Raw genomic sequence first — 25,254 nt, forward strand, 5'->3', positions numbered from 1 at the left:
CCCCCCACTTGCCGACATCACCAGAAGTGACTTCACGTGCCGTGCTGATGTCACTTGGAAGTGATGTAGGCATGTCGGGGTGGTGCTCTGGTTTGGGGGCAAAACTCTATGGTAAAATAGAGTTTTGTTCCCAAAATCAGAGCATCACCCCCCCCCCCATGTCATCAACATGCCCACGTCACTTCTGGGTGACGTAGGCATGTCGCTCCATGTTGCTGTGTGTGTGTGGGGGGGGATTTCCTCTGTGGGCAGGAACCTGCAGAACCAGGGGACCCTTCCCCCAGCTGGGGACTGGCAACCCTAAAAGTGCCACTGGAATTGAACTTTGTTTAATGTGAGAGAGTTCTGGAAAACTCATCCGGTATCTTTCTCTAACAGAAGGTAGATACTCAGATTCTGCTTATAAATCTGGGGTCAGGGTGGAATATTAGAATCCTTAATATTGGCATCAGATTCTTCAGCAGCAAGTTTTAAAATGGGGTACCCAAGTTGCATCTTGGTATATTGGCAGAGGTTTAATTCTAGTGCTAGACAACTAATAGCGTATCTCTTGAGTCCTCATATGAGAGCAGCACAAAGAGGAGCTGTCTTATGAGGGTTATAGTGCCAACACAAGGGCAGCATACATCCTTATAGTATGCATCTACTCTTAGTTCCAGTACTAGCAGCTATGCCATTGATTCTGTGATACAGGTGGGGCCACTGGCAGGATCTTTGGTCTCCAGCTGTAGAGAGTCTTTGATTAACTTGATTAGTACCTTCCTTCCTGTGCAGTGATTTAATAGTAGCCATTAAGGTGTGGGGCTCTTCAGCCCTTGTCTAAGTTCATCTGGTTTGATATGGTTAGTTACTGCTTAATCAAGGCCATACCCCAGAAAACCAGCACCCAGTTTGTTCAGGGTTCACCTTCCAGTCCCAGAGGAGAAATAATGAATGCTTTTAAATAACCAAAGAATGGCTGGTCAGTGTGATGGAGAGGGGAGGCCTGGGTTCAGTCCCCGCTCAATCATAAAAGGTCTTAGGGCAACCTTGGCCAGTTGCTCTCTTTTGGGCTAGCATACCTTATAGGATGTTTTGATAAAATGGGAGAGAGCCATATATACCTATCTGAGTTCCTTGGAGGAAGATAGATAGGTAAGGTGCTTAGCATGCTGATTTTAGACACTTCAGTGGCCAAGAGAGCACATGTTGGGCTCGGATATCATGGTATAAATGGAGAATGGTGTATTGAATAATAAATTTAAGGTAGCAATCCCATGCCTCTGAACTTAATCCGATTCAACTCAGTGGGTCTTTCTTCTGATTAAAAATGCACTTTAGGGTTGTAATGCTTGGAAGTGCCCACCTCAGCATGTAAAGTTAACTCATGCTCAGTTATGCTCTCTACACTAAAAAAGCCCCACAGCAATCCAAAGATGAGCTGCATGCACACTGCAGAGTGTTCTGTTTTTGTAGCAATGGAAGAACGAAGACTATGCATTCAAATAATTCTATATTATAAAATAATGTTATACTATAAATCAGTCCATAAACAAACAAAAAATGCTTTGGGGATGGGAAAAGCTGGATAAGCGTGTTAGACTTGCAGCATGCTAGAAAGAAATAATTCTTCAAAATAAACGAAACCACTGAATCCAGTATTCTTTCACATCCAACCAGTTTGAAAGTGTAAGTTATTAAAGCAATCCAACCATTTTTCTCCCCTTTTTAATGCCTCATGTACGAGCTATTAAACTGGGGTCAGCTCTGTAAAGGGCAGTGATGTTTGTTGTATTAATCACCTTTCCTTTACCTTTTTAAGTATCAAGCAACTTTGTGTTAGCGCAAATGTGGAAAACAGAAAAAAACCTTACTGCCAAACAATGGTTTTTAAAGCTGTGGGATATTGTTGCTATGGATAAGTTGGCATCACAACTAGTATATGCAGAAAATCCTACTAAGAAGGACTATTTTCTAGAAAAATCATTTGTAATTTTTGAATATATTGCTAACAAGAAAGACAGTACCAGTGCCTTACCTACAAAATATGTTGATTTTGTATTCTGTTAATATGTTGATTGAATTAAATATTGTTAGTTTCATGAAAGTTAATTGTAGAAATTCTGTACTTTATAGTAATGCAATTGTATATTTGTTTTGGTTTGAAATGTTTTCTTTTTGAAAATTAATAAAAATAAAGCTGTAAAAAAAAAGAAAATGTTAATTTGCAGAATAAAGCAATGGAAGGGCCAAAGGCTGTCACATTAATTTTGATCATCTTTACATGAAGTTATTATAACTTCTGCTTGTCCCCTTTTCCTGTAGCACTGGAAGATAATGTTCCATGCAAAGCCTGTCTTGTCTTTAGATACTAACAGAGCAATCCTGGGGGGAGGAGTTCAGAGTAGAGATCCGACTGACCCCTACGCCAGTGTGTTCTAGAGATACACTGTGTCAGAGTCCCGCAGCCATCAGTTCCGAACAACGTTCCTTCAGAAGGTTCAAGTTTATTGAGTACAGAAAAGGCAGGTCATCTGTGCATACATACAGTGTCAGAACTGATTGCAAACGCATGGGATGGAAAGATATACACACTTCAAACCAGGGTCCCCTGATGGGTCTGAGCCAATCAGGAATTGGGCTGAAGCTCGCCTAAGCTAATGGGTCTACGGTCCCAGCAGAAGCATCAATGGCATGGTACCAAGGTCACAGGCCTGAGTTAGCAGGTAAGACGAGGTGAGGAAAACGAAAGTTAAGATTCCAACAGACTTTTCATCAACCCTTCCCCCCCACCGCCTGCAATGGCAGCAGCATAGCTGACACAGTGGTCTGAGGAGCCTTTATGTTGGCGGAGACCATGAGCGGCATGCACACTTGCACTGGCGCAGCTGTACTACAGCCACATACCGGTGGATTAGTGGCACAAATCCCTGTGCTGGCGGAAATGTGAGCATGCTAGGGGGCATGACGGCAGCCATTCAGCTCCCTAAACAGTTCCAGCGTGGGAACCCTCTCCACAGTAGGCACAAATTTGCACTGGCACAAATGGCGGTGTGGTCTATTGGTGCCTATGGGAAATCCCTTGCTACCCCTCCCCACTCTTCTGCAGTTCCCCTCCTGTGAGCTCAAGCACCCCAGGATACTGCCCAAGAGGACCCCAGGAGGGGAGGAGTTGTGACCCGAGAGCTGGTCCGGAGGGGAGGAGGCCGCGTGGCTGCGAGTCATCACCGCCCCTCCTAGATGTGAGGGCGTGAACATAGAGTCCAGTACCACCTCCTTTTGGCTGTCATGTTGCGGGAGGCGGGATAGCGCGTCTGCCAGTGAATTCGCAGAGCCCGGGAAATAGTGCAACGTAAATTGAAACTTGGAAAAGAAATCGGCCCACCGTAACTGTTTGGCATTAAGGTTATGGGTTTTTTTAAGCATTTCCAGGTTCTTATGATCAGTCCAGACTTTAAACGGCACCCTGGCCCCTTCCAACTAATGTCTCCAGGTTGAGCGTGCCAACTGGATCGCTCCCACTCGCAAACTGACCAATTGCGCTCGGTCTCGTTAAACTTATGGGATACATACGCCAGGGGGTGTAACAACCCATCGCCCCCCCTCTTGCAGGATCGCCCCCCCCCATCGCCACATCTGATGTATCAACTTGGACGATTAATTTTTTGTTTTCATTTGGGTGGGCAAGCACCGGCTCCGACGTGAAGGACTGGAGTTGGTGGCGTGTGCGGGGGGCCTCCCATCCAAGTACATCTTGAACCTTTTTTGTGTCCATTTTTACTTTTTGTTTGAGATCCTATACCCTAAAAAGTTAATGGCCGACTTATGAAATTTATATTTGGAGAGTTTGTTAAAGAGTTTGTGCTTGTGCAGCGTTCGGAGCACTTCCCTCGCCAGTTTCACGTGTGAGGGGAGGTCGGGGGGAGTACAGCAAGATATTATTTAAGTAAACAAGGGCCCCCTTGAATAAATGCTTGTGCAACACCTCGTTAATTAAATTTATGAATACTCCCGGAGCCCCCGGAGGCCGAATGGCATCACTTGGTATTCAAACTGGCCAAGGGGTGTATTAAAGGGGTGTATCTCCCTCCCTTATGCGAACTCTGAAGTACACATCTTGGAGATCCAATTTGGAGAAGATTTTACCTTTAGATGCATCAGCCAACAAGTCTTTGATGAGCGGCATGGGGTAGGCATTGGTACCCGAAACAGCATTCAAGCTCTTATAGTCAGTACATAGCCTTAAATTTTTATTTTATTTTTTCCGGAACAGCACGGGAGCTGCAAATGGTGAAGAAGCCGGTTTGATGAAACCCCGGGGCAGATTCTTATCGATAAACTTACGCAGTTTATTTTTTTCGGCCAGTCCCATTGCATAAATGCGTTTTTTAGGCAATTTATGGCCCGGTAGTAATTCGATACTACAGTCTGAATGCTTATGGGGTAGGAGCTCGTCCGCTTCTTCCTCTTTGAAGACCCTAGCTAAGTCCCAATATTCGGGGGGAATAGAATTTAACTCGTCTTGGGCCAGGCAAACACGGGGGGGCTTCGGCTTCTGGCTGGGAACCCCACTGCAGGTTCCATAGATGCGACTTGCATCGTGGGGAGATGAATTGCACCTTCCCCTCGTCCCACAGAATGTAGGGATTGTGTCCATGCAGCCAGGGGCTTCCTAATATTAGCGGGAACCTGGCTGTGGGGGTAATAACAAATGAGCGTTCTTCCCAGTGATCCCCTGCCCCCAACCGTAATGGCACCATCTAGAAATCACAAGGTTCCTTCATCATGGACCCATCCATTTGAGTAAAGATTAGGGGTTCAGGTAACCACACCACCGTGGCTTTCAGCCCCACCACTAAAGATGGATTGATGAGGTCCCTCCCGTACCCCGAGTCAATGAGGCCCCTTACTCTGATGTGGGTCCCCTTGGCTGGATTCATGAGAGTCACAGTCATGAAAAAGAGGGGAGGGTAGCTGCTCACTATTTTTGGCGCCTCCGGTATCAGGCCCTGCTGCTCCGTGCCTCTCACAGCAGGACCTGGCCTTTTCCCGCTGACTCGGGGCTTTCGTCCTCGCTGGTGCTGTCCTCAGTTTCCTCCGGGGTTGCCTGCAGTGCCTTAGCGAATTTTGGCTTGCCTGATGGTTTCTTTACCGGGGTTCCCATCCGCATCTTGGCTGGCTCGGGTTTTTCCGGTTTTCCGAGGCTTGATCCGCTGCAGTTGATGGCAAAGTGGCCACGTTCCCTGCACCTTAGGCACAGCCCCTGCTTCAGGCGTTGATCCCTGAGCGTTTCAGGTGGTCGTACTGGCTTTCCCTTCTGGGTCGGAGGAGGGGTTGGCTTTTTTCCTGCTGCAGCGATGTCTAGGTGTAGAGTCTTTAGACAGCCCTCAGCGCTCTCTGCTTCCTGCATCTATGCCAGGAGGGATATTGGATCCACCACGTGAAGGACCATTTCACAGATTTCTTGATTCAGCCCCACCTGGTACAGCTCGGCCAAGACTTAGTCTGGCCAGTTTTGGACCTTAACCGCATGAAGTTTAAACTCCGATGAGTATTCCCTCACCGACCGTTTCCCCTGTTTTAGGGTGCGGAGGAATGCCCTAGCCTTCGGGCCAGCATTCTAGTCATCGAACTGGGCACGCAATGCCCACATAAAAGCATCCACACTCACCAGCTCCAGGCCCCTCGTGTTGTGTAAGCCCACGTACCAAATGTCCGTGGCCCCTTTCAAGCAAGCCGCGATTACATCTACTTGGCTGCTGTCATCTGGGAACAGGTGTCCCAATTTCTCCACAAACTTCAACACCTGAACCACAAAATAGGACAACTCTTCTGGATCCTTATCAAAGGTCGCCTCAATCAGATCCTTTGGGCGGTGAAGGATGGGACCCCTCGGGCTGCTCGGCCTGGGCACGGGTGCTGGCTCGTCAGCGGGTCCAGGCGCCGGAACAGCAGGCGGGCTGGCGGGTCCTGGCCCGTGGGGCGCTAGGGCGGGGTGAGCCTCCTGCAGAGGTGGAAGGGCCGGCGCTGGTTGTTGCGCAGCACTCTAATTACCATATCCGGGATGGCCAGGAGTGCGTCCTCGAATTCCTTTCTCATCTAGAGCCGGTCTCGTTCCACGGCCTCCAGGCATTGGGCCCAATCAAACTCTACCTCCGGAGAGGTGTGGCCGCTGCGCGCTTTCAAGTGGCCCGTCACCCAGGCTCCGGTGGCCGCCTCCGAGGCCCCTCTGAACGGCTGGACGCGGCATTGGATTGGAATCTGATATCAAATCGACTGTCTCTGCGCGGCCCCTGTGTGAGGATGTACGTCTCCTCCGATGAGTCCGGGTTGAATTGGCCCCACCGCAAGCTCCCCGGCCGTGTTGTGTAAGCCCACGTACCAAATGTCCGTGGCCCCTTTCAAGCAAGCCGCGATTACATCTACTTGGCTGCTGTCATCTGGGAACAGGTGTCCCAATTTCTCCACAAACTTCAACACCTGAACCACAAAATAGGACAACTCTTCTGGATCCTTATCAAAGGTCGCCTCAATCAGATCCTTTGGGCGGTGAAGGATGGGACCCCTCGGGCTGCTCGGCCTGGGCACGGGTGCTGGCTCGTCAGCGGGTCCAGGCGCCGGAACAGCAGGCGGGCCCTGCGCGGCCCCTGTGTGAGGATGTACGTCTCCTCCGTTGAGTCCGGGTTGAATTGGCCCCACCGCAAACTCCCCAGCCGATACGATTGCCCGGCCGGTTGCCGCGGACCTCATGGGGTCAGGAACAAATGGGCCAATGACATCTTCAGCACAGTTCCTAGACTCGGCCTGACTCCCGCAGGCGGGAAGGAGGACCAGGGCAGTTAGAGCCGAGGCTGGGAAACGAAACTAGTCGCATGGTTAATTGGTGGGAAGACACTACACAGGCAGGCTACAAGGTCAGTGATAACGAGGGGGGAAGTGAAAAGAAATAGCAGGTATTGAAATATTCGAAAAGTTAGCTTTCGTTTCTTGCGGCAAGACCATAGAGACTGTGTTGCCTAACATTATCTTATTCTTTAAATATTTAATCAACCTTAATATATTTTACCAAGGTCTGGTTTCTTGTGTGCCCGTAGCCTTGAGAACCCAAAACTCTGAACGCTGCCTGCTTGCCCAGTTGGTGGTGGCTCACAGGATCCCAGGCTTGGGTCCTTGACAGGCACCTTTTCTCCCATTCAGCTGCTGCATAATTACTCCCTTAGGGAGCTGAGTGGCAGCACCGTGGCCGGCTACTGCAGCACTGGTGCGGTTCAGGATTGCTCTGCCCATTGCTGCTATTTAAAACATAATTGTAATGAGTATGACTGAGTACTGGTTAACTGGTTAACAGTTCCAGAAAGATAGCCATGTTAGTTCCTTGTAGCTAAATAAATGTCCGTTGCTGCCTTTGTATATTGCTTTTAATGTTAGTACTTCATGCTTTTTCTATTTGATTTATGCATCAATTTATGCATCTATTCATTCTGTCATTGGCTTCTGGAAAATACTATGAGTAAAAATATGATTTTGAAAGCAGGTAAAGAATTGTAAGTAATATAGGATAGTATTCTGTAAATGTGTGCTTAAAGTGCTTGTGATATCTTTACAATGGATTGCCAGGCAGATTTTTTCCCTCTGAGTTACTTGTTTTTAGTTATATGGCCTCTTTCTCTGATAATTGAAAGAGAAACAGTTCTTAGAGCAAGCTTTGTGCTATAGTTGAAGTGAGTTTGCTCTCTAAAGTTCTTTGCTTTTTTTTGTTTCAAATGTTCTTCCAAGTGCCCTCTGAATGCTTGAAAAACCAGCCTTGCAGCCAAGTACGTACCTGGTACTACCTCGTAGTAAGATGCATTGGGATTTTCCCTAATGGCCAATTCGGTAAGATGGACATGACTCCCTGTTCCCAAGTGAGGAAGCATTCTTCCCTTGAAGAGTTGATCAAAACTGAGAGCTCCTTTTGATTCCCAAGTCTAGGAGCTCTGTTAGGAGCCTGTGAGCATAGCAGACGATACAGAGCCTTCTGTTGCATTTTTGAATCTGTGCCAGAGTGTTATCATATCAGCTCCCCCAGGATTGGAGTGGCAATCCTTTCAAGTAATCTACAGATGGAGCACAAATGGTACAACAGATTACCAATTACCGTTCCAGGGCTTTTTAGTGAAATCTAGAGGGACATACTTCGAAGGAGAGAATCTTATAGGAGACTTTAATATCCTCAGCAGCCAGTTGTTTTTGTGTAAAATGCAGAGAAGAATTTTATGTGTGAAATATTTAGTGTCTTTATGTGTGAGGAAATAGGGTAGTAATAATTGTGTAGAAGAAGAAGAAGAGTTTGGATTTATACCCCGCCCTTCACTACCCAAAGGTGTCTCAGAGCGGCTTACAAACTCCTTTCCCTTCCCCTCCACACAACAGACACCCTGTGAGGTAGGTGGAGCTGAGAGAGCTCTTGACAGAAACTGCTCTTTTTCAAGAACAGGTCTTATCAGAACTACGGCTTGCCCAAGGTCATCCAGCCAGGTGCAAGTGGAAGAGTGGGGAATCAAACCGGGTTCTCCCAGATTAGAGTCCGCGCACTTAACCACTACACCAAACTGTATGTGTACACAGTATATGCGTACACAGTGCCAGGCAAATTGGAAGGGTTTCTTTGTGAGGGTGGTGCTGTGCCCTCATAGATGCCCCCTCCCTGCCTTTCACATGTTTAGATGAGTGCTGCTGTCTTTGCAGTGGCTTCCAGGGCAGTCTGTGTATATGTGAAAGACTGCCACCCATGTGATTCATTCTGACACCAAGCTCATACATAATGCAAGTGACAGGCCTCCCAAGAGGCCAAACATCACTTGTGGGTAAGCGTGGTGTCCACTTGGGTGAAAACTTCTGCACATATCCAGATATGCTTGGAATTAGCGCCGGAAGCAGCAACAGCTTCCATACATGTGGTGTAGGCATGGGGGAGGGGAGGGTGTCTTTGCATGACACTACTGAAAAAAATTCTAAAAGATAACTTTCATCCTTTTATATCCTTTTGAACAGTTGGAGGATGTGAAACAAAGAGCTGCTGCAATGTGGTGCCCTAGTAACTTCAGGCCCTGCCCATTGTCTCTTGGTTCACTGTAGTCTTTTGAAGAGGCTGGGGGACTCTGCATAGCCCTCTTTTCCTTTGGGCTGAATTAGATGAGATGCTGAGAGATAAATGAACAGATGGTAGTTCAGGTGTGTTTTTTGAAAACTCCAGTGCTGGAGAATAAGTATCTGCTTCAAGGGATAATGGTGGTTCTTAACCCATCATAGTTACCCAGGGGGAAAAGATGAGGATGTATTTCTCTCCTTGTGGATTGGAAAGCGGGGTGTGTGTGTGCATTTCAGCTGAAGAATGACCTGACGTATCCCTCCCATACCACTGCTACGGCAATCAGATGCTCCCTCTTCATTTTAGGTTTTGGGTTTTTTTTAAGTTTGGGAGACTGATGCGTACCATGGAATTGCATAAATTTGGGGAATTGTCCAAGGAGTGATCAAACAGTGGCATGGCCTAAATTGCAGGTGAAGGAGAGATTCAAAGAATACTGTTCTGATGTTAACAGATCTTTTTGAATGGCAGTGTACTCCAAAGAAGATAGTAATTGACTTTAGGAGCCTTTGATGCTTTGAACACTACCGGTAGCAAACTATCAGGAAGAGCACCACAGAAAATTGGTGTGTGTGTGTGTGTGTGTGTGTGTTTTCCTATGAACCCAGCACAAGGGACTGAAATGCAGATTCTGCTGATCTTCTAGGCAAAGGATTGGTGGCTTTCGGCTTGTGTTTACAGATATGCTTTTAATCTGCTAGTTCTTTATCTTAGAAATATCACAGATTTCAAATGGATTTGCCATGAATGTTGTAGAAAGCTTCTGGCATTTGAGCTCTACCCCCATGCCATGGACTTGATCAGGATTGGGCCCTTGCAGCACTTGTAAACAAAGGGAATTTCATCCCTAAAATGGCAATGGAAGCATCCCTGTAGTGGACTCATGGATCCTGTTATATCTAGTTGAACTCTGAGAAGTGCTCTGTTTAAGTGTTCACAGTGACTGAAGAGTTGCTAAATCTTTAACTTCTTGGTATTGAAAACAAAGCATTGTCTTAACTAGACACTACCCACACTATCCATTCACATTGATATCCATCCAAACTTTAACTGGATATATCAGTAGTGATGACTGATCCGTAGGGCAGTATGATTACTACTTATGAATACAAAATAGTTTGCTCATTAAAAGTTAGTTGCCCAGCACTGCTGGAAAACAATGAACATGGTGGCCTCGATACAGAAAAAATTATGCTGTTAATTCCTTTCAACAGGACATAAGCACAACTTATTGTCTGTGGTCTGGGGCCAGGGCCATTTCTAGTACCAAACCATGAACGGACCTGCTTAAGCAACCCCGACCTTGCTTGTATCCTTCCCGTTGCTCCTGGTGTCATGCACACACCAAGCCACGTACACTGAGCTAGTCTGTAAATACATATATAAAAACAATTTGCTAATAAATTGAAAAGACCCTGATCCTGAGACCCTGATGCTGGGAAAGATTGAAGGTCAAAGAAGACGGGGACGGCAAAGGATGAGATGGTTAGACAGTGTCATAGATGCAACGAACATGAAGTTGAGCAAACTTCAGAGGACGGCGGAAGACCGGAAGGCCTGGCGTGATCTGGTCCATGGGGATGCAAAGAGTCGGACTCAACTGTGCGACTGAACAACAACAATAATAAATTGAAAAGAAAAAATGATAATTTTAGAGGGTTGATTGTGTATATATTAGAAATTATAAAATATCACTCTGTTGACATATCTGTAAAACATAGGAGATGTGTATGAAAATAATTGCATCAGGTAATCAAAGAATTGACTCAGTATTTTAAAGTTCATATATTTGGCATTTAGAGTCTCAAAGATGCCATCTTTTATCTCATGGCAGGTTTATAGATGGAAGGGGGCAGGTAATCTTTGCCAATTTTCCTTCCTTCTGCAGACATATCTTCCCTGTGATGCTACCCCCTAGGAGCAGCACTTGGGACTGCAATGGGAGGTCCAAGGAAGTCTTACTAAACAGATGGGAATCCCTTCTGTCTGCAGAAATTTGCCTAGGGCATCCCTGACTAGTGTTTGCCCAACTGCTGCTTAATGACTGCCAGTGAGGGGGAGCTCACCACCTTCCTAGGTATTATTTGGTATGTGTAGTGTATTCAGATGCTGCCCTGAATATACTAGGATGAATGTGAAATCATCTCCATAGAGAAGCTATGTTAAGCTTCAGGCTTCGGCAGGGAGTCGCGCTGAAGACGCTGTTCAGGCTATGAGGAGTTGTACCGTGTTGAAGAAGTTGATTATCGAGCTGAATAAACCTGAGTTTTGCTGAAATCACTCTTTGACTCATTGTTAAGCGCCGGACTTAACAGTATGTGTTCCAGACATGTATTTGGTATGTGTATTTGATACATATATTTGGTATGTGTTCCAGATATATGCTGTGATGGAATAATGCTTTTACTGGTTCTGTAAACCATTTTTAAAGTAAAACCAGCTCTTTGAAGCAATAGAGGCTTTTTATTTTCAGTTAAGATAATATTGCGTTTGCGTGTACATGTGTTTCTAGGTTCATGTGTGTTTAGGTTCACATTATCTTTTTTTTTGCACTTCGTTTTGCAAAGCTGTATCAGGGCAACTGCACCAAACTGATTTAAAAGGAAAGCTAAATAATATATGAGAGAGGTTTGCATGAATGCTTGAATTCTTGTATTTTATCAAGTACAAGAGGCTGGCATGGATGATGCTGTAATCTTTTATGATGCTCCAGTAACCATAGTTGTAGGGCCTATATTTCAAATTTCAACACTAAAACTTCAAGAATGTATTTTTTCAGTTGCTAAAATTCAGGAGGAAATGGTAAGTCAAGGCCAAATTTTGTTCATTTTAACAACCTCAAGTGAACATTATGGCATTACCCTTATTTGACAGTTCTGTGTGAATTTCTCAAAGCTGTAAGAAACTGGCTGTTGCATTTCTGCATTCAATGCAATCTGCCTCAATTGAAATTTGCCTAAATACTTTCCAGAATATATTCATAAACACAGTAGGTTTAACCTCAGTTGGTCTTCGGTATATTTATTTTATTAATTACTAGGAATAATACAGTGAGCTCTAGAAAGAGGCCCTGGGCGGGTGCTCTGGCCTTGGACACTCGCCGTCAATTTGCTGTGGCCACCTCAGCAGGGTATAATGACACAGAGTCCACCATTTTCTCCAGGGGAACTGATCTCTGCCATCTAAAGATCAGTTGTGATTCCGAGTGCTCTCCAGCCCTTACCTGGAGATTGGCAACAATGGTTCCTCAGGAGGAAATGGCTGGTTTGGAGGGTGGAGTCTATGGCATTGTACCTGTCTGAGGTCCCACCCCTTTTCAAACCCCACCCTCTCCAGACTCCACCCCTCAAATCTCCAGGAATTTCCCAACCTGGAGGTGGCAACCCTATCTCCTTCCCAGCCAAACATCAACATACCGTTATCTGCCCCTCTGACTTCAGCTTTCCATCTCCTCCCCAATCCCTGTAACCTCTACCTAGGAAGAGTACAGTCTTTCTCTGCAGTGGGGACCAAAGCAGCTCGCATCGTTCTCCTTCCCCCCTTTTGATCTGCACAACAACCCTGTGAAGTAGGTTAGGCTGTGAGACTGTGACTGGTCTGAAATCACCCACTCAGCTTCCACAGCAAGAACCTGGGTCTGGCATACTCTGCTTTGAAGCACTGCTACGTCACACTGGCTATCATAGGGTGGCCACCTCAGCAGGGTATAATGACACAGAGTCCACCATTTTTTCTAGGGTAACTGATCTCTGCCATCTGGAGAGCAGTTGTAATTCTGAATGATCTCCAGCCATCACCTGGAGATTGGCAACAGTGGTTCCCCAGTCTTTTTCTGCAGTTGGGACCAAAGTAGCTTACATCATTCTCCTCTCCCCCTTTTGATCTGCACAACAATTCTGTGAGGTAGGTTAGACTGAAAGTCTGTGACTGGTCCAAAATCACCCATTCAGCTTTCACAGCAAGAACCTGGGTCTGGCAGACTCTGCTCTGAAGTGTTGACTGCTACACCATAACTGGCTGTGGTGTTGCCTAGTATCACAACTGCACTCCAGACAACAGATCTCTCTCTCCCCCTGGAGAAAATAACTGCTTTGGAGGGTGGACTATGTGGCATTCTATTCAGCTGAGGCCTCTCCCCTCCCCAAACTCTGGCTTTCATAGACTCCATCACAAAATCTCCAGGAATTTCCCAACCTGGAGCTGGCAACCCTAGTCAGGAGTGGCCCCAATGAGTTCCTCACAAAGGGCAAAGTAGGCCTGGAAAGGGCCTCTCCCCCATCTTTTTACTGACAACCAAGCTTGATTGCCTAGCAACAGCCACTGAGGGTGAAAGTGAGCCACACAGCAGGAGGAGAAGAGACTGGTTTGAAAGCCGCTGCCCCTCCCCAGTAGCCAGCCAACCATAGATGAGCCAAGCAGTATAAGCATCTTTGTCAGGAGAGACAGCCATTTTGGTAGTTTATTCTGACATGAAAGAGTGGCCAAGCTGACAATGGGTGAAGGAGAGGAATGGACCCAGCACCCAGCTAGTGGCATGCAAGTACTCTTGAGTGGTGGTTGATGGGCCAATGGCTGATGGAGTGCATAGCACAGCCAGTGGGAGAGTTGGAAAGTGCCAATACACCAGGACCGATTTCACACAAGAGCTGCGCCGCGGTCGTGCTTCCCTTTGCCCTGCTTCTATTGGTCAATTTCCTACTCAAAGCCGCGCGGCCATGTTTTGACCCGCGGCTTCACCCGATTTCCCCCGCGGTTTCGTGATCCTCAAAAAACAGCTCTTGTGTGAAATTGGTCCAGGGCTTTTATATATATATCAGATACCTCACTTTTCTTCCACTAAGGACCCAAAGTGGCTTATAGCATCATTTTTATCCTCCAATCCTTATGCATGAGTGTGTAAAAGCCATTCCACTGCATTCTGTCATACTACAGGGAAAGAACCCTGGGAATACCAAGGGAAAGAACCCTGAATGGGGAAGTTCAAAAAGGAATAGACTTGATTCTTAATGCTGGGGGTGACAAGCTTTGCCCCACCCAGTTGATGCCCTCTTTATTTTGGCCACGTCATTGAATAGCCTGTGTTGATTCTTGTACGGAAAACATTGTAGACAGGTCATCTCTGTATGCCCCCAGACATAGTCCTTGCACATGTGCTGCATGCATAAGGCCCCTATCCTAATAATGTGCAGTTTAGTGTCGTCAGACCACCTGAGCTCAATATGCAAAGAAACAGACTTCTTATATGTGAGGTGAGGAATTGTACACACAAAGGGGGTGCAGTACATACTTACTTTGGTAAAAGAAGCTGGAATTATGTCAGAGGGTATAACTGCACCAGCCAGATTTGCCAAGGTGGTATGACGGACTGGACATGCAATGCTGTCCTAAACAGAGTTATACCCTTCCAACTCCATTGAAATAAATGGGCATTGAAGGCTGTAAATTACCTTAGGATTGCACTGCTGGTGTTCCGAAGTGTTGATGATGATTGAGTCTTACATATTTGTAACTTATTTTAGTCTTCAGTTTTTGGTTGTAAACGGTCTTGAATGCTTCTTCAAGTTTGCATTTTTCACTACTGTCAGTCAGGCCAGAAGTGAGAGAATAAGAAGACAGAAAAGAGAAGGCAACTGACAAAAGAAGGAATAAGGAAGAGTTTTTCCCAAAATACAAGGTGTTAGGGAACAAGCCTGATATTTGTTTTATGGACTGCTTATTGCTACACAATGGACTGTGCACATACACATGGGCTCAGAGAACTGTACACTTTAGGTCACCTGTTGTGATGACACACATAGAGGGTGCCTGCACATACCTTACATGTAAATAAGGTTTCAGCTACACAGTTACCTAGCCTGGTGAAGAAGCACAAATCTCCATTATTGTTAACAATGAAACAACAACTTTGGGAAGAAACAGCCACCATGGCAAAGCTGCTTGCTGGTCAGGTATCATCCATCGCCATGTAACTGCTTTGTTCCTGAGCTGGAATTTCCTGCCAGATGGACATTTGGTTATCAAAGGAACTGGCCAACTTCATCAGCTCTACAAGGAAGAATCCTGATACCTGGATTTTACACCTGCTCAGATGTCAATCCTTCGATTAAGGTTTTAGGTTACAATATTGGCCATCCCTCCTAGGTAACCTCCCTCCCTACCTGCAACCAGTGGGTCAAGAGGTTGGCACAGTTACCACCCACCTCTTGGACGCCCTATAAAAGGAGAGAACCAGTCACCCGGCTCCCCCTAGCTAGCATTCCCCAAGACAACCCCTGTCTGCTTTTACTCCCCTTGAGTTCCCCTTGCTATCCCCAACCCTTGCCTCTACTATTGATCTCCTGATCTGCAGTCAAGAGACCCACGCGTTCCTCAAGATTGATTATGCCTCTGGAAGCATTTACTTTGCCTAGGCGTATGCAGAAGAAGATTCATTAAGATATCAGGATATATTGGATAAAAAAGATAACCTTAAGCTACCGGAACATCTAACCTGGTGGCAGAAGGCACAACTGAAGTCGATATACCTTAAAGATTAAAAAAATGGGTTTTAATAATAAAATAACAGAATTAGAAAATGTTTTGTTGCATACGGGAGAAAAATGATAAAGAAAATGTATAAGATCTTATTGCAGGATGTTATGATAGATGAGATTATTAAAAAAAATATGATTGCATGGATCCAGAATTTAGGTTATATTGTGAATTTAGAAGATTGGGAGCAAATATGGTTGAGAAATGTTAACATGACTATTGCTGTTGCTTATAAAGAAAATATGTATAAGATGTTCTATAGATGGTATGTTACTCCAGATAGATTAGCAAAGCAAAATGGTAACTGCTCAGATAAATGTTGGAAGTGTAAAAATAAGACAGGCACATTTTATCATATGTGTTGGTTATGTGACGTTTCAAAAAAATTCTGGAAATGGGTGCCCTGTATAATGGAAAAAATAAGACGTAACATTCCCTTTACCCCAGAGTTACTATTGTTAAATATTTTTCCAAAAGAATTCGAGGAAACTGATAGATACCTGATTGTATACATGTCAACGGCGGCAAGAATATTATATGCCAAATACTGGAAGACTCAAGAAACACCGACCAAACAGGAATATATTAATAAACTGTTAGAAGCGGCGGAAATAGATAAATTAACTATGGAAATGAGAGGCACAAAGAAATGGACATTTCAAAAAACCTGGAAGAGACTATATGATTGATATAATGTGAATGGAGTTAAAGATTAAGCTGATATAGCAAAATAATATTTGAGTATGTAGTAATATATAATAATGGAATTAGAGAATACTAACTAATATTAGAGAATAATGAAGCGATGGATTAGGGGTAGTAACAAACTGTAACAAGTCTCTTGGTTTATATGTTGTTTGTTGTAGTTGTTTATGTCTGTGTTTATGTCTGGAATATAAGAAAATCAATAAATGTGTACCCTTGGGTACTTTAAAAAAAGAGAGAGAGAGAGAGAGACCCACGCGTTCCAGCTGGTTCTGGTCGTGTGGATTCCCTTTGTTTTCCATTTCTTCCCATCCATTCTTCATTGGAACAACCAAGCTTCAAGACAGATAAGTATCGCCCATCATCACCCCTACCTGCTAATGCAACTGTGCTTATTTCTTTCCTTTAATTCTTAGGAACTTGGTTGAATGTGTGAGTGCATCAGTATTGTTTGTATGAGATATATTTCTAGTAAAAGACATCAATTTTAACTACAACAGCCTCAGAATCCTTTGCTGGTAACCCTTGGTGGGATCAGGACCTTGGTATACATTGGCAAGAACCCATTTATAAATTGCCAATTGCTGTAAATAAAGCAATTCGGCTATCAAAGGTTTACATTTATTAATGAATGAATTAAATCTGGGTTTTTTTTCTGGTACCAGTAATTCTCAATTCATTGCCCAAACAAATTGCATTTTTGGTTATTTCTGTCAAACCTGTGTTTGTGTTCTGTGTAACCATCTGTGAATAACTTTTAATTGCATTTATTTCCATCCTTACTTCAGAGTACATTAAAACTATCCTATAAAGATTAGCAAACTGATTTCCTAGGGTGTCCCCCCCCCCCAATTTTGATAAGGTATTGTAGTAGTGGTACCAGTTACTTTGTTTCCTTTTGGGTGTTTTTCTTGCAAAGTTTAAACCTTTCATAAATTAACTGTTTCTGTAAAGTATCTAGCTGAGTAGATTCATATAGAAGTCAGAGAGAATTGAGCAGTGTGAGGAGATATAAGTGAGTGGAAATTTTATGTCTTGGACTATCGAGACTAGGTTTAAGACCACACCAACTTTCCTGTGGTAGTTAAAATCCGTATTGATGCAGGATACAAAGCCTTTTTTTTCTTAGCAGGGTAATTTCTTGTGCAGCTTTCCTTGCAAACGCACAGGAAGTCTTCAGAGGAAAGGTGTGACCCACTGAGAGATTCCTTCCAGCATGCACTTTTCCAAAAGAACAAAGCAGTGAGGGAAGGTAGAGTAATTGAAGGATGTGTAACAAATTGGATGGAAGAACGGGGCATATGGATGGCTATGTGAGGGGAGGGTGATGGCTAGCACCTGGGCTAAAAGTGAATGGTGACAACAAACTAGCTGGGGGTGATGACTTTCAGCTCCACAATAAGGCTTTTTCCCCCCTAGTAGTTGAATTTATTGTGCAGCTTTCCTTGCAAAGGCACAGGAAGTCTTCAGAGGAAGGGTGTGACCCACTGAGAGATTCCTTCCAGCATGCACTTTTCCAAAAGAACAAAGCAGTGAGGGAAGGTAGAGTAATTGAAGGATGTGTAACAAATTGGATGGAAGAACGGGGCATATGGATGGCTATGTGAGGGGAGGGTGATGGCTAGCACCTGGGCTAAAAGTGAATGGTGACAACAAACTAGCTGGGGGTGATGACTTTCAGCTCCACAATAAGAACATAAGAAGAGCCCTGCTTGATCAGACCAGTGGTCCACCTTGTCCAGCATCCTGTCTCACACCACAACCAACCAGTTCCTCTGGAGGTCCATCAACAGGGCATAGAGGCCAAGGCCCTCCCGTGATGCTGCCTGCTGGTTCTGGTATTTAGAAGTTTACTGCCTCTGAATGTGGAGGTTCCCTTTAGTAAATGTGGCTAGTAGCTGCTGATAGACCTATCTCCCATGAATCGGTCTAATCCCTTTTTAAACCAATCTGGGCCTGTGGCTATCATTACATTTTTATGGGACCCAGCTGCCTACTTGCCTCCATTGTTAGAACTGTCCATTTGTTCCTATTCTTTGCTTCCTGTCATTTAAACAGTTTTTAGTCTGTAAGAGAACCTGCCTTCTTATCCCGTGACTGTTAGGTTTACTCAGGAGTCTCTGGTGAGGTGCCTTCTCAAAGGCCTTTTGAAAGTCCAAGTATATAATGTCCACCAGGCCCCTGTTATCTTCACGCTTGTTCACTTTTTCAAAGAACTCCAAAAGTTTGGTGAGGCAGGACTTCCTTTTGAAGAAGCCATATTGATTTCCCTTCAGTAGGCTTTGTTTCTCTCTGTGCCTAAGAATTCTATCTTTGATTACAGTTTGTACTAATTTGCTTGGGACAGATGTTAGGCTAACTGATCTGTAATTTCCTGGTTCCCTTCTGGGAACCCTTTTAAAAAGTTGGTCTAATATTTGCTACTCATCAGTCTTCTGGTATGGTGGCTGAATTCAGTGATAAGTTACCTACATAGGTTAGCAAATCAACTGTTTGACATTTGAGTTCTCGAAGAACTCTTGGGTTTATGCCATTAGGCCCACAAAAAAGGGGAAGATAAACTAAACCAACCAAGCAAGAGCCAAAACTTCCAAAGAAAGTTTAGAAAAGGGGCCAGAAGTTAAAAAATCAATATATAGACAAAAGTACACATGTTTATTTCAAAAACAGTTAAAACCGTTGTAGGGGCCCAAGTAAAGCCTCATAATGTAATCAAAGTGACAGATGCACAAAAGGAACCATATATTACCTGACACATTTCGGCACAAAAGAACCTCTTTTTGAGGTCAAGCAGTACAGAATGCAACATACAACAAAGCCCCTATTAATCTTGTAAGGCAGTAAACAATTGATATAAGGCCCAAACAGGAATGTTCCGGTCTGGAATTGAATGACACAAAAAGATACGTGAGGCCACAATGGTATCTGGCTTTGTGTCATACTGATACATATTGATGTTACATTGGTCCTGATAAGGTGATTGTACTTGTAATCTGAGGACCTAAACCTGAATGTACATATTGCCAATATTACTTTCTTCAATATATGTAACAGTGGCAGTTACATATATATGCGATTTGGACCTGGAGACTTACTGGTTTTTAATTCCCCAGTAGGTCTAGAACTTGATCTCTCGTCACCTCAGTTTGACTCAGCTCTTCAGACTCCCTTCCCAATGCAATTTTTACCCCCCCTCCCCCCGCCCGCAATATTCAAAGACCTGACATAGATAAAACTACCCATTCTTGCATCTCTGCAAAGACCTAAGGCACCTTTTTGGAAACGTGTGCTTTTATCGAGGCTGCTTTATGCTTTTTGCCACTTCTTTGATGGAAATGCTATTGTATTGTTTCAGGGACCCAGGGAAGGATTTCGTGGGTATGTCTCATCAGCATGGCCCTAGTTTGAAAATCATTTTCTGCTTCCTTCTTACAGATGCGCACAACCCGTAAAGTGTCTGTTTGGCCTGTGGGGCTGGTGGGCGGACGACGCTATGAACGCCCCATTGTGGAAAAGGGAAAGGTTGTTGGCTGGTACACCGGCTGGCGGGCAGATAGGCCGTTTGCCATTGATATGGCAGGTGAGTAGCTACGTAATCTCAAATGGATTATGTGAAGGAGCATTTTAGATATGTGACTTGTTCTCAGTAGTGAACAAATGAATTCTGGATGTTTGTATGCCTACATAATTACACTTTTTTCTTCTTCTCTGGGGCATGAAAAATTGTTACCAAATTGACCAGGATTGTTGCTGAAATCGTGAAAGTCTTTTCTCAAAATTACAGCTTTCTGGCTCTTAGTTTCAAGGCAGACATTTGAAAATATGACTGGATTGGTGCTCCAGGAACCTAGTTTTGTTTTTGGAAAGTAATCTTTCTGTGGCCACCAGTGCTTCCTCTCATAGGAACCCTGTGCATTATGGGGAAGGTTTGAATGAAGAAGGATCTGGAGTACTGAATCCAGCATAATGAATTTATAGTTGCCAGGAGCTGAATGAATGCATATGAATCTTTTCTAGTCCCAGGACCACTTCTGTGAGTCAAGCCCTGAGCTCGGAACCCAGTGGAAATATATTATGGACATTGTTTATTGCCGTAAAAAAGAGCAAGCGTCCAGGAACACCTTAAAGACTAACACAATTTGTGGCAGGGTTATGAGCCTTCGTGAGTCACTGCTGAAGTTCTAAAGAAGTGAACCGTGACTCACATGAAAGCTCATAACCCTGCCAGGAATTGTGTTAGTCTTTAAGGTGCTCCTGGACTCTTGCTCTTTTCTACTGCCACAGACAGCCTAACAAGGCTAGGTGCATTGAAATTACCTTTTGATCCCTTTTGCTATATTCTCTATGCTGTACTGAATGAGTCAGGTTGCTGTTGTGGTTGTGTTATATGGCCTTCACTATCATATGGAGGAGCTCATTGGATGGAAATGGAAAAGTCTAGGGCAGTGGTTCTCAACCTTCCTAATGCCGTGACCCTTTAATACAGTTCCTCATGTGGTGGTGACCCCCAACCATAAAATTATTTTCGTTGCTATCGTAAGACCATCGAAAATTTGTTTTTTCCGATGGTCTTAGGCGACCCCTGTGAAACGGTCATTCGACCCCCAGGTTGAGAACCACTGGTCTAGGGAATGCAAACTGAGATAATCCAGTTGCATTTCCCTAACTCAATTTCTAGGCAATGTGCAAAGCACCTCTGCTTCTCACTAGCCTTGAAAGCCCCTTGCTGGGGTCTCAATATATTGGTTGTGGCTTGACAGCACTTACCTACATAACTCCACTTCTGCCTAATGAACGCTTGAGCTCCTCCATGTAGTAGTGAGGCCCACATGGTGCATGTATTCCTCCTGATCTGTAAAATGTTTCCCATTGCCATGGGTACCCCAAGCTTGTTTCAGTTGCACAGTCACCCTCAGTGCAGCAGATGGTGAGGGAAACTTCTTTCAGACACACAATGCTGGTGGGTTAAGATGGTGCTATTTATCTTGACAGGGACATGAGTGTTGCTTTCTTTGGATCCAACACTGAATCTTGCATTCCCTTTTGAACCTCTGTTATCCAAGGAGCCAAAGAAGCAAGGCAGGGTGCAGATAGCCGGGACTTTTTGTCTCCCCCTAGTTTATAGCAATGCAGAGGTCTGCTTCCTCGATTACAGAAATGCCATCTCTAGAGTTATTGTGTCACAGACAGAGCCACCCTCCGTTAGTCTGTTTTTAAAAATTATTGTTGAATGACTGTGAGACAGCATGTGGTGGCGAATGCAAATGGTGGTGAAAAAGCTGGACATTTTATGGCATGCAGTTTGACATTTGAGAAGTGTGGGGTGGCAGACTTGGGTATATTAACAGCTTCTTATGTTCATGGCTGCCCTTGAAATGTATGCAATAGTGGGCACTAAGTGTTGGAAATCATGTTGAAAGCAGAACTTCTTGCATGAGCATGTGTCTTCAGTTTTAATTATCTTATTTTGCCGTCTGTCTGTTATTTATTTACTTTTTAATAATAGCAAAAGACAATTATTTTGCATTTTATGTGGCATTTCTGTTGGAATGCTTGAGTGAGTTTCTTCTCTGCACCTTAGTTAATTACTGCAGACAGCCAGTATCTTTCTTTGCATGAACACTGTATGGTGTAGTAGAAAACAAGCCCCAATGGGTAGTTCAAGTGCAAAAAGAATATCACTTCATCATGAAATGATTCATTTTCAGTTGGTTTAGGTGAAATGATGACAGTGATAGCTTGTAGGGTAGATACAGTTTGCAGCACATGTTTTAGGGAGAAAACTGCTACAACTATAGGCTATAAGATGAAGGCAGAAAAACTCTGCAAATTAATCTCATCAATCTTCAGCTCTACAGTTAATGGCTGCATAGCTCAGTCTAGGTGTCAGCGTATAAGTTCGGCCAGCCTTGTGTATACTGTGTGCATCTCAAATGCTGGCTGAATTGCTTTGGGTACTCTGGCAGCCATATTCCCGCTCGGCCATAAGCTTCCATATCTCAGAGAAGGTGAGTGTGTGTTAAAAAAGAAAGAGGGGATGTAAACAGGTCGAGTAAACACATCACACGATCTGGTTTTCTCCTTTCTGTTAGTGGATAGTATTTTCTTCTACTCAGAAAAATTGTATACAATTACATGTACACAGTTGATGAAATACTTTTGCTTATCTGAAACTTTACATAAGATGTTAACATATTAAAATGGTGACTAGAAAACTGAAAGTACACATCTCCTCAGCACTGGAAAACAGTTTATCAATAACAGGTACAACTAGTGCATTGTGAGTTGACAAATGGGAGTGAAAAATACCAAGCCAATCATTCCCTGTGCAGGAGATAAGAAGGCATGGGCTCCTCCTATCCTCTGCAGATTTCCACCTGTCAAGCAACACCAGCAGTCATTCCCAATGTATTAACTCCTCTTGGCTTCAAAGTCTGTTTGGTTTCCTTGATGTGCTGAATTAATTTTGTGAATGATTCAGTTGGAGTTTTAAGTCTTAGTTCAGCTCACTGCTGACAACAAAATGATGACCCATTCAACACAATCATGGAATATATCTTGTAAACAAAGTTGTATAAACTTACTTTGAGGTATACAAATGAATATGAAACATAAATAACCTTAAATCACTGAGTTTATTCCAGTCAGTTTTTTCACTCAGTCTCATCTAGTTCTCCTTATTACAGCTCCAATCCCAACATGGCTTTTGTATGTGCTGATTCTCTGAACCCTGGTGTAGCCTGTATTTGGTGGTCAGAGGGTACTTCCTCGGTTTTTTGTCAGCAGAAAAGCTGGTTGGATCCAACCCCATTATGTATGATAATCTTGTACAAAGATTACATGTACATGTTGGGAAGCTGTGATTGGTTCCTGTTATTTGTATGCCAAATGTACATACAGCAAATCGTCTCCACTGTAAGATGGTTGTGCATCAACATCTACATTCAGATTTCCTATTAATTCCTATACAGAAGTATCTTCTACTTCTTCTAATGGAGGACATTATTAGTATTTGAAGCACCCTCATTGGGCCAAAGTTTGAGGAGCCTTGCTTTCAAGTCTACTAATGTTTCATGATACATGAGGTTTTTGGGTTTTAGTCTTCACAGTGTCCTTTGGGGAAGACTCTGCACAGTATACGTTTATATGTAGAGTGTATGGACAGCTGTGAGATATGCAGTCTCCAACCAGGTTATGGGAAGTGTCACAGTGATGTGCAGTATTGTTGGGGGCAAAGTACACTAGCAGTACAGCTAGAAGATTAATCTCAGCACACAATTTCATAGTTGCTTATCTGTTATGCTGTGGATGTGGCACTTCAGGAACATTCAGAGGACAGAAAGGAATGTCTCTTAATTCATTGGCCACAGTCCAAACCAGCTGAACACCACAAGACAAAAGTCTTGCTTCCATAGCTGCTGATACATACCTTCATCTTAAATGGATATGAATATAACTTGCTTCAGGCCTCCAGTGTTGTCACATACCCTACCACTAACGATCACCGTTAAGTTCCTAGCTACTGTGTTTAAAAGCCTTAAGCTGACGCATCCAAACAGCAGCATTCTAGTTTATATTGCTGTAAATCTGTGCTCAAGAATCTCCCATAAGCCCTGGGGTTTTGTTATTACACAGCCCTTGTGTGTGGGTAGGACATACCTCTTTGTTCCCATCCTATTGTTGCCTTTGTCCACCCTCTAATTCAAAAGCCCATTTTTGCCTGGCTCATAGCTTTTTATTTCCTGTTTACATATTATTCTGATACAACAATCTGCCTAAAATAGAGACCTTGAGAACGTTTTTATTCTAACGTACTGGCCAACTGAGGACAATGAAGTGTTACCTGTGTTGTGAAGACTAACCCCATTAACTCAATGCCTGTGGATGGGTAGAAAAGGGCACACTGGTATGTAAGCTTTTCCTGCTGCTTTGTTTGTTTGTTTTTAGCATGAAATTTAATGCTTAGCAATTCCTTGAAAAGCCAAAGACTTGTGCCTCCTCCATGTGTCTGGTGGAACAGATTGGGCAACAGCCATTGTTGGGTCTCCCGTTGTTTCTGGCTTGCACATAAGCGGCATGGGCTAGGAACAAAAATGCAAGATGGTTGACTGGGGAAGGGCAAGTAGAGGTGTTCATTGAGGACATTCCATTAAAGAATGTTACTGGCAGAAGACCCGTGCACCACGACCAGTAGAACCAAGAGAACAGACAGTCCGTAATTACTGTCATTTTTATTTTGAAGCAATGAGATGTCTCAATAAGTGGACACATTCTGGGGCCTACCTGCTATTGTATATTACTTGGTTTTTATGCTAGGTAAAATTGGATGTGGTTCCCAGTGCTTTGTTACTTTGTTCTATAAAATTGGAATTTGTTCTCAGTGGGATTTTTGCCTTTTTAAAATCAAATCTTAGTTGTCTCTAGGGGAACTATAGAATTACAGGCTTGATCTTTCTCCCTTCCAGGGAGTCAACATTTCAGACTTCCATAGCAGCACTACTAAATGTGCACTCTTGGAACTAAGGCCTGCTGGTTTCAAGTACCTGATATTTAAAACAAGGATGCTGGTGGGTCGCATGTACCCTGTGTGGTGTCAGCTGCTGCAGTGCCTGTGCCACACTCTGCTGTGGTAACTGAAGAAGCAGTTTAGGCAGTGACCCCTCTTTCGCTTAAAAAATAAACCCTAAATGTGCGTCCCCGGTAGTGAGCTTGGAAGCCGGTTACAGTCAATCCTCCTGAAGAGCATAACTGGCTCTGCCTCCTTTCCCATTTCCCATCAGCACTTTTGGTAAGGTGCTTCACAGGTAACAGCTCTTTGTGTGTTACGTAGGAACAGGAGAAGCAGACAAGTCTGTGTCCGACAGCTTGTCCAACAGCATCTGCTGTTCCATATCTGGTGTTTGGATGCA

The 25,254-nt window shown here is 44.0% G+C and overlaps 1 protein-coding gene across 1 annotated transcript in view; it reads left to right on the forward strand.

Annotated features, from left to right (window-relative positions):
- B3GAT2 (beta-1,3-glucuronyltransferase 2) overlaps window positions 1-25,254 on the forward strand; it is a 56,243-nt gene that overhangs the window by 21,463 nt on the left and 9,526 nt on the right. The window contains exon 3 of the mRNA XM_015412640.1: window positions 19,781-19,925. Coding sequence (XP_015268126.1) covers window positions 19,781-19,925 — 145 coding nt within the window. The remainder of the gene's footprint in view (window positions 1-19,780; window positions 19,926-25,254) is intronic.

This window comes from Gekko japonicus, unplaced genomic scaffold (genome assembly GCF_001447785.1).
Source record: "Gekko japonicus isolate JY-2015 unplaced genomic scaffold, Gekko_japonicus_V1.1 scaffold806, whole genome shotgun sequence".
Lineage (NCBI taxonomy): Eukaryota > Metazoa > Chordata > Lepidosauria > Squamata > Gekkonidae > Gekko > Gekko japonicus.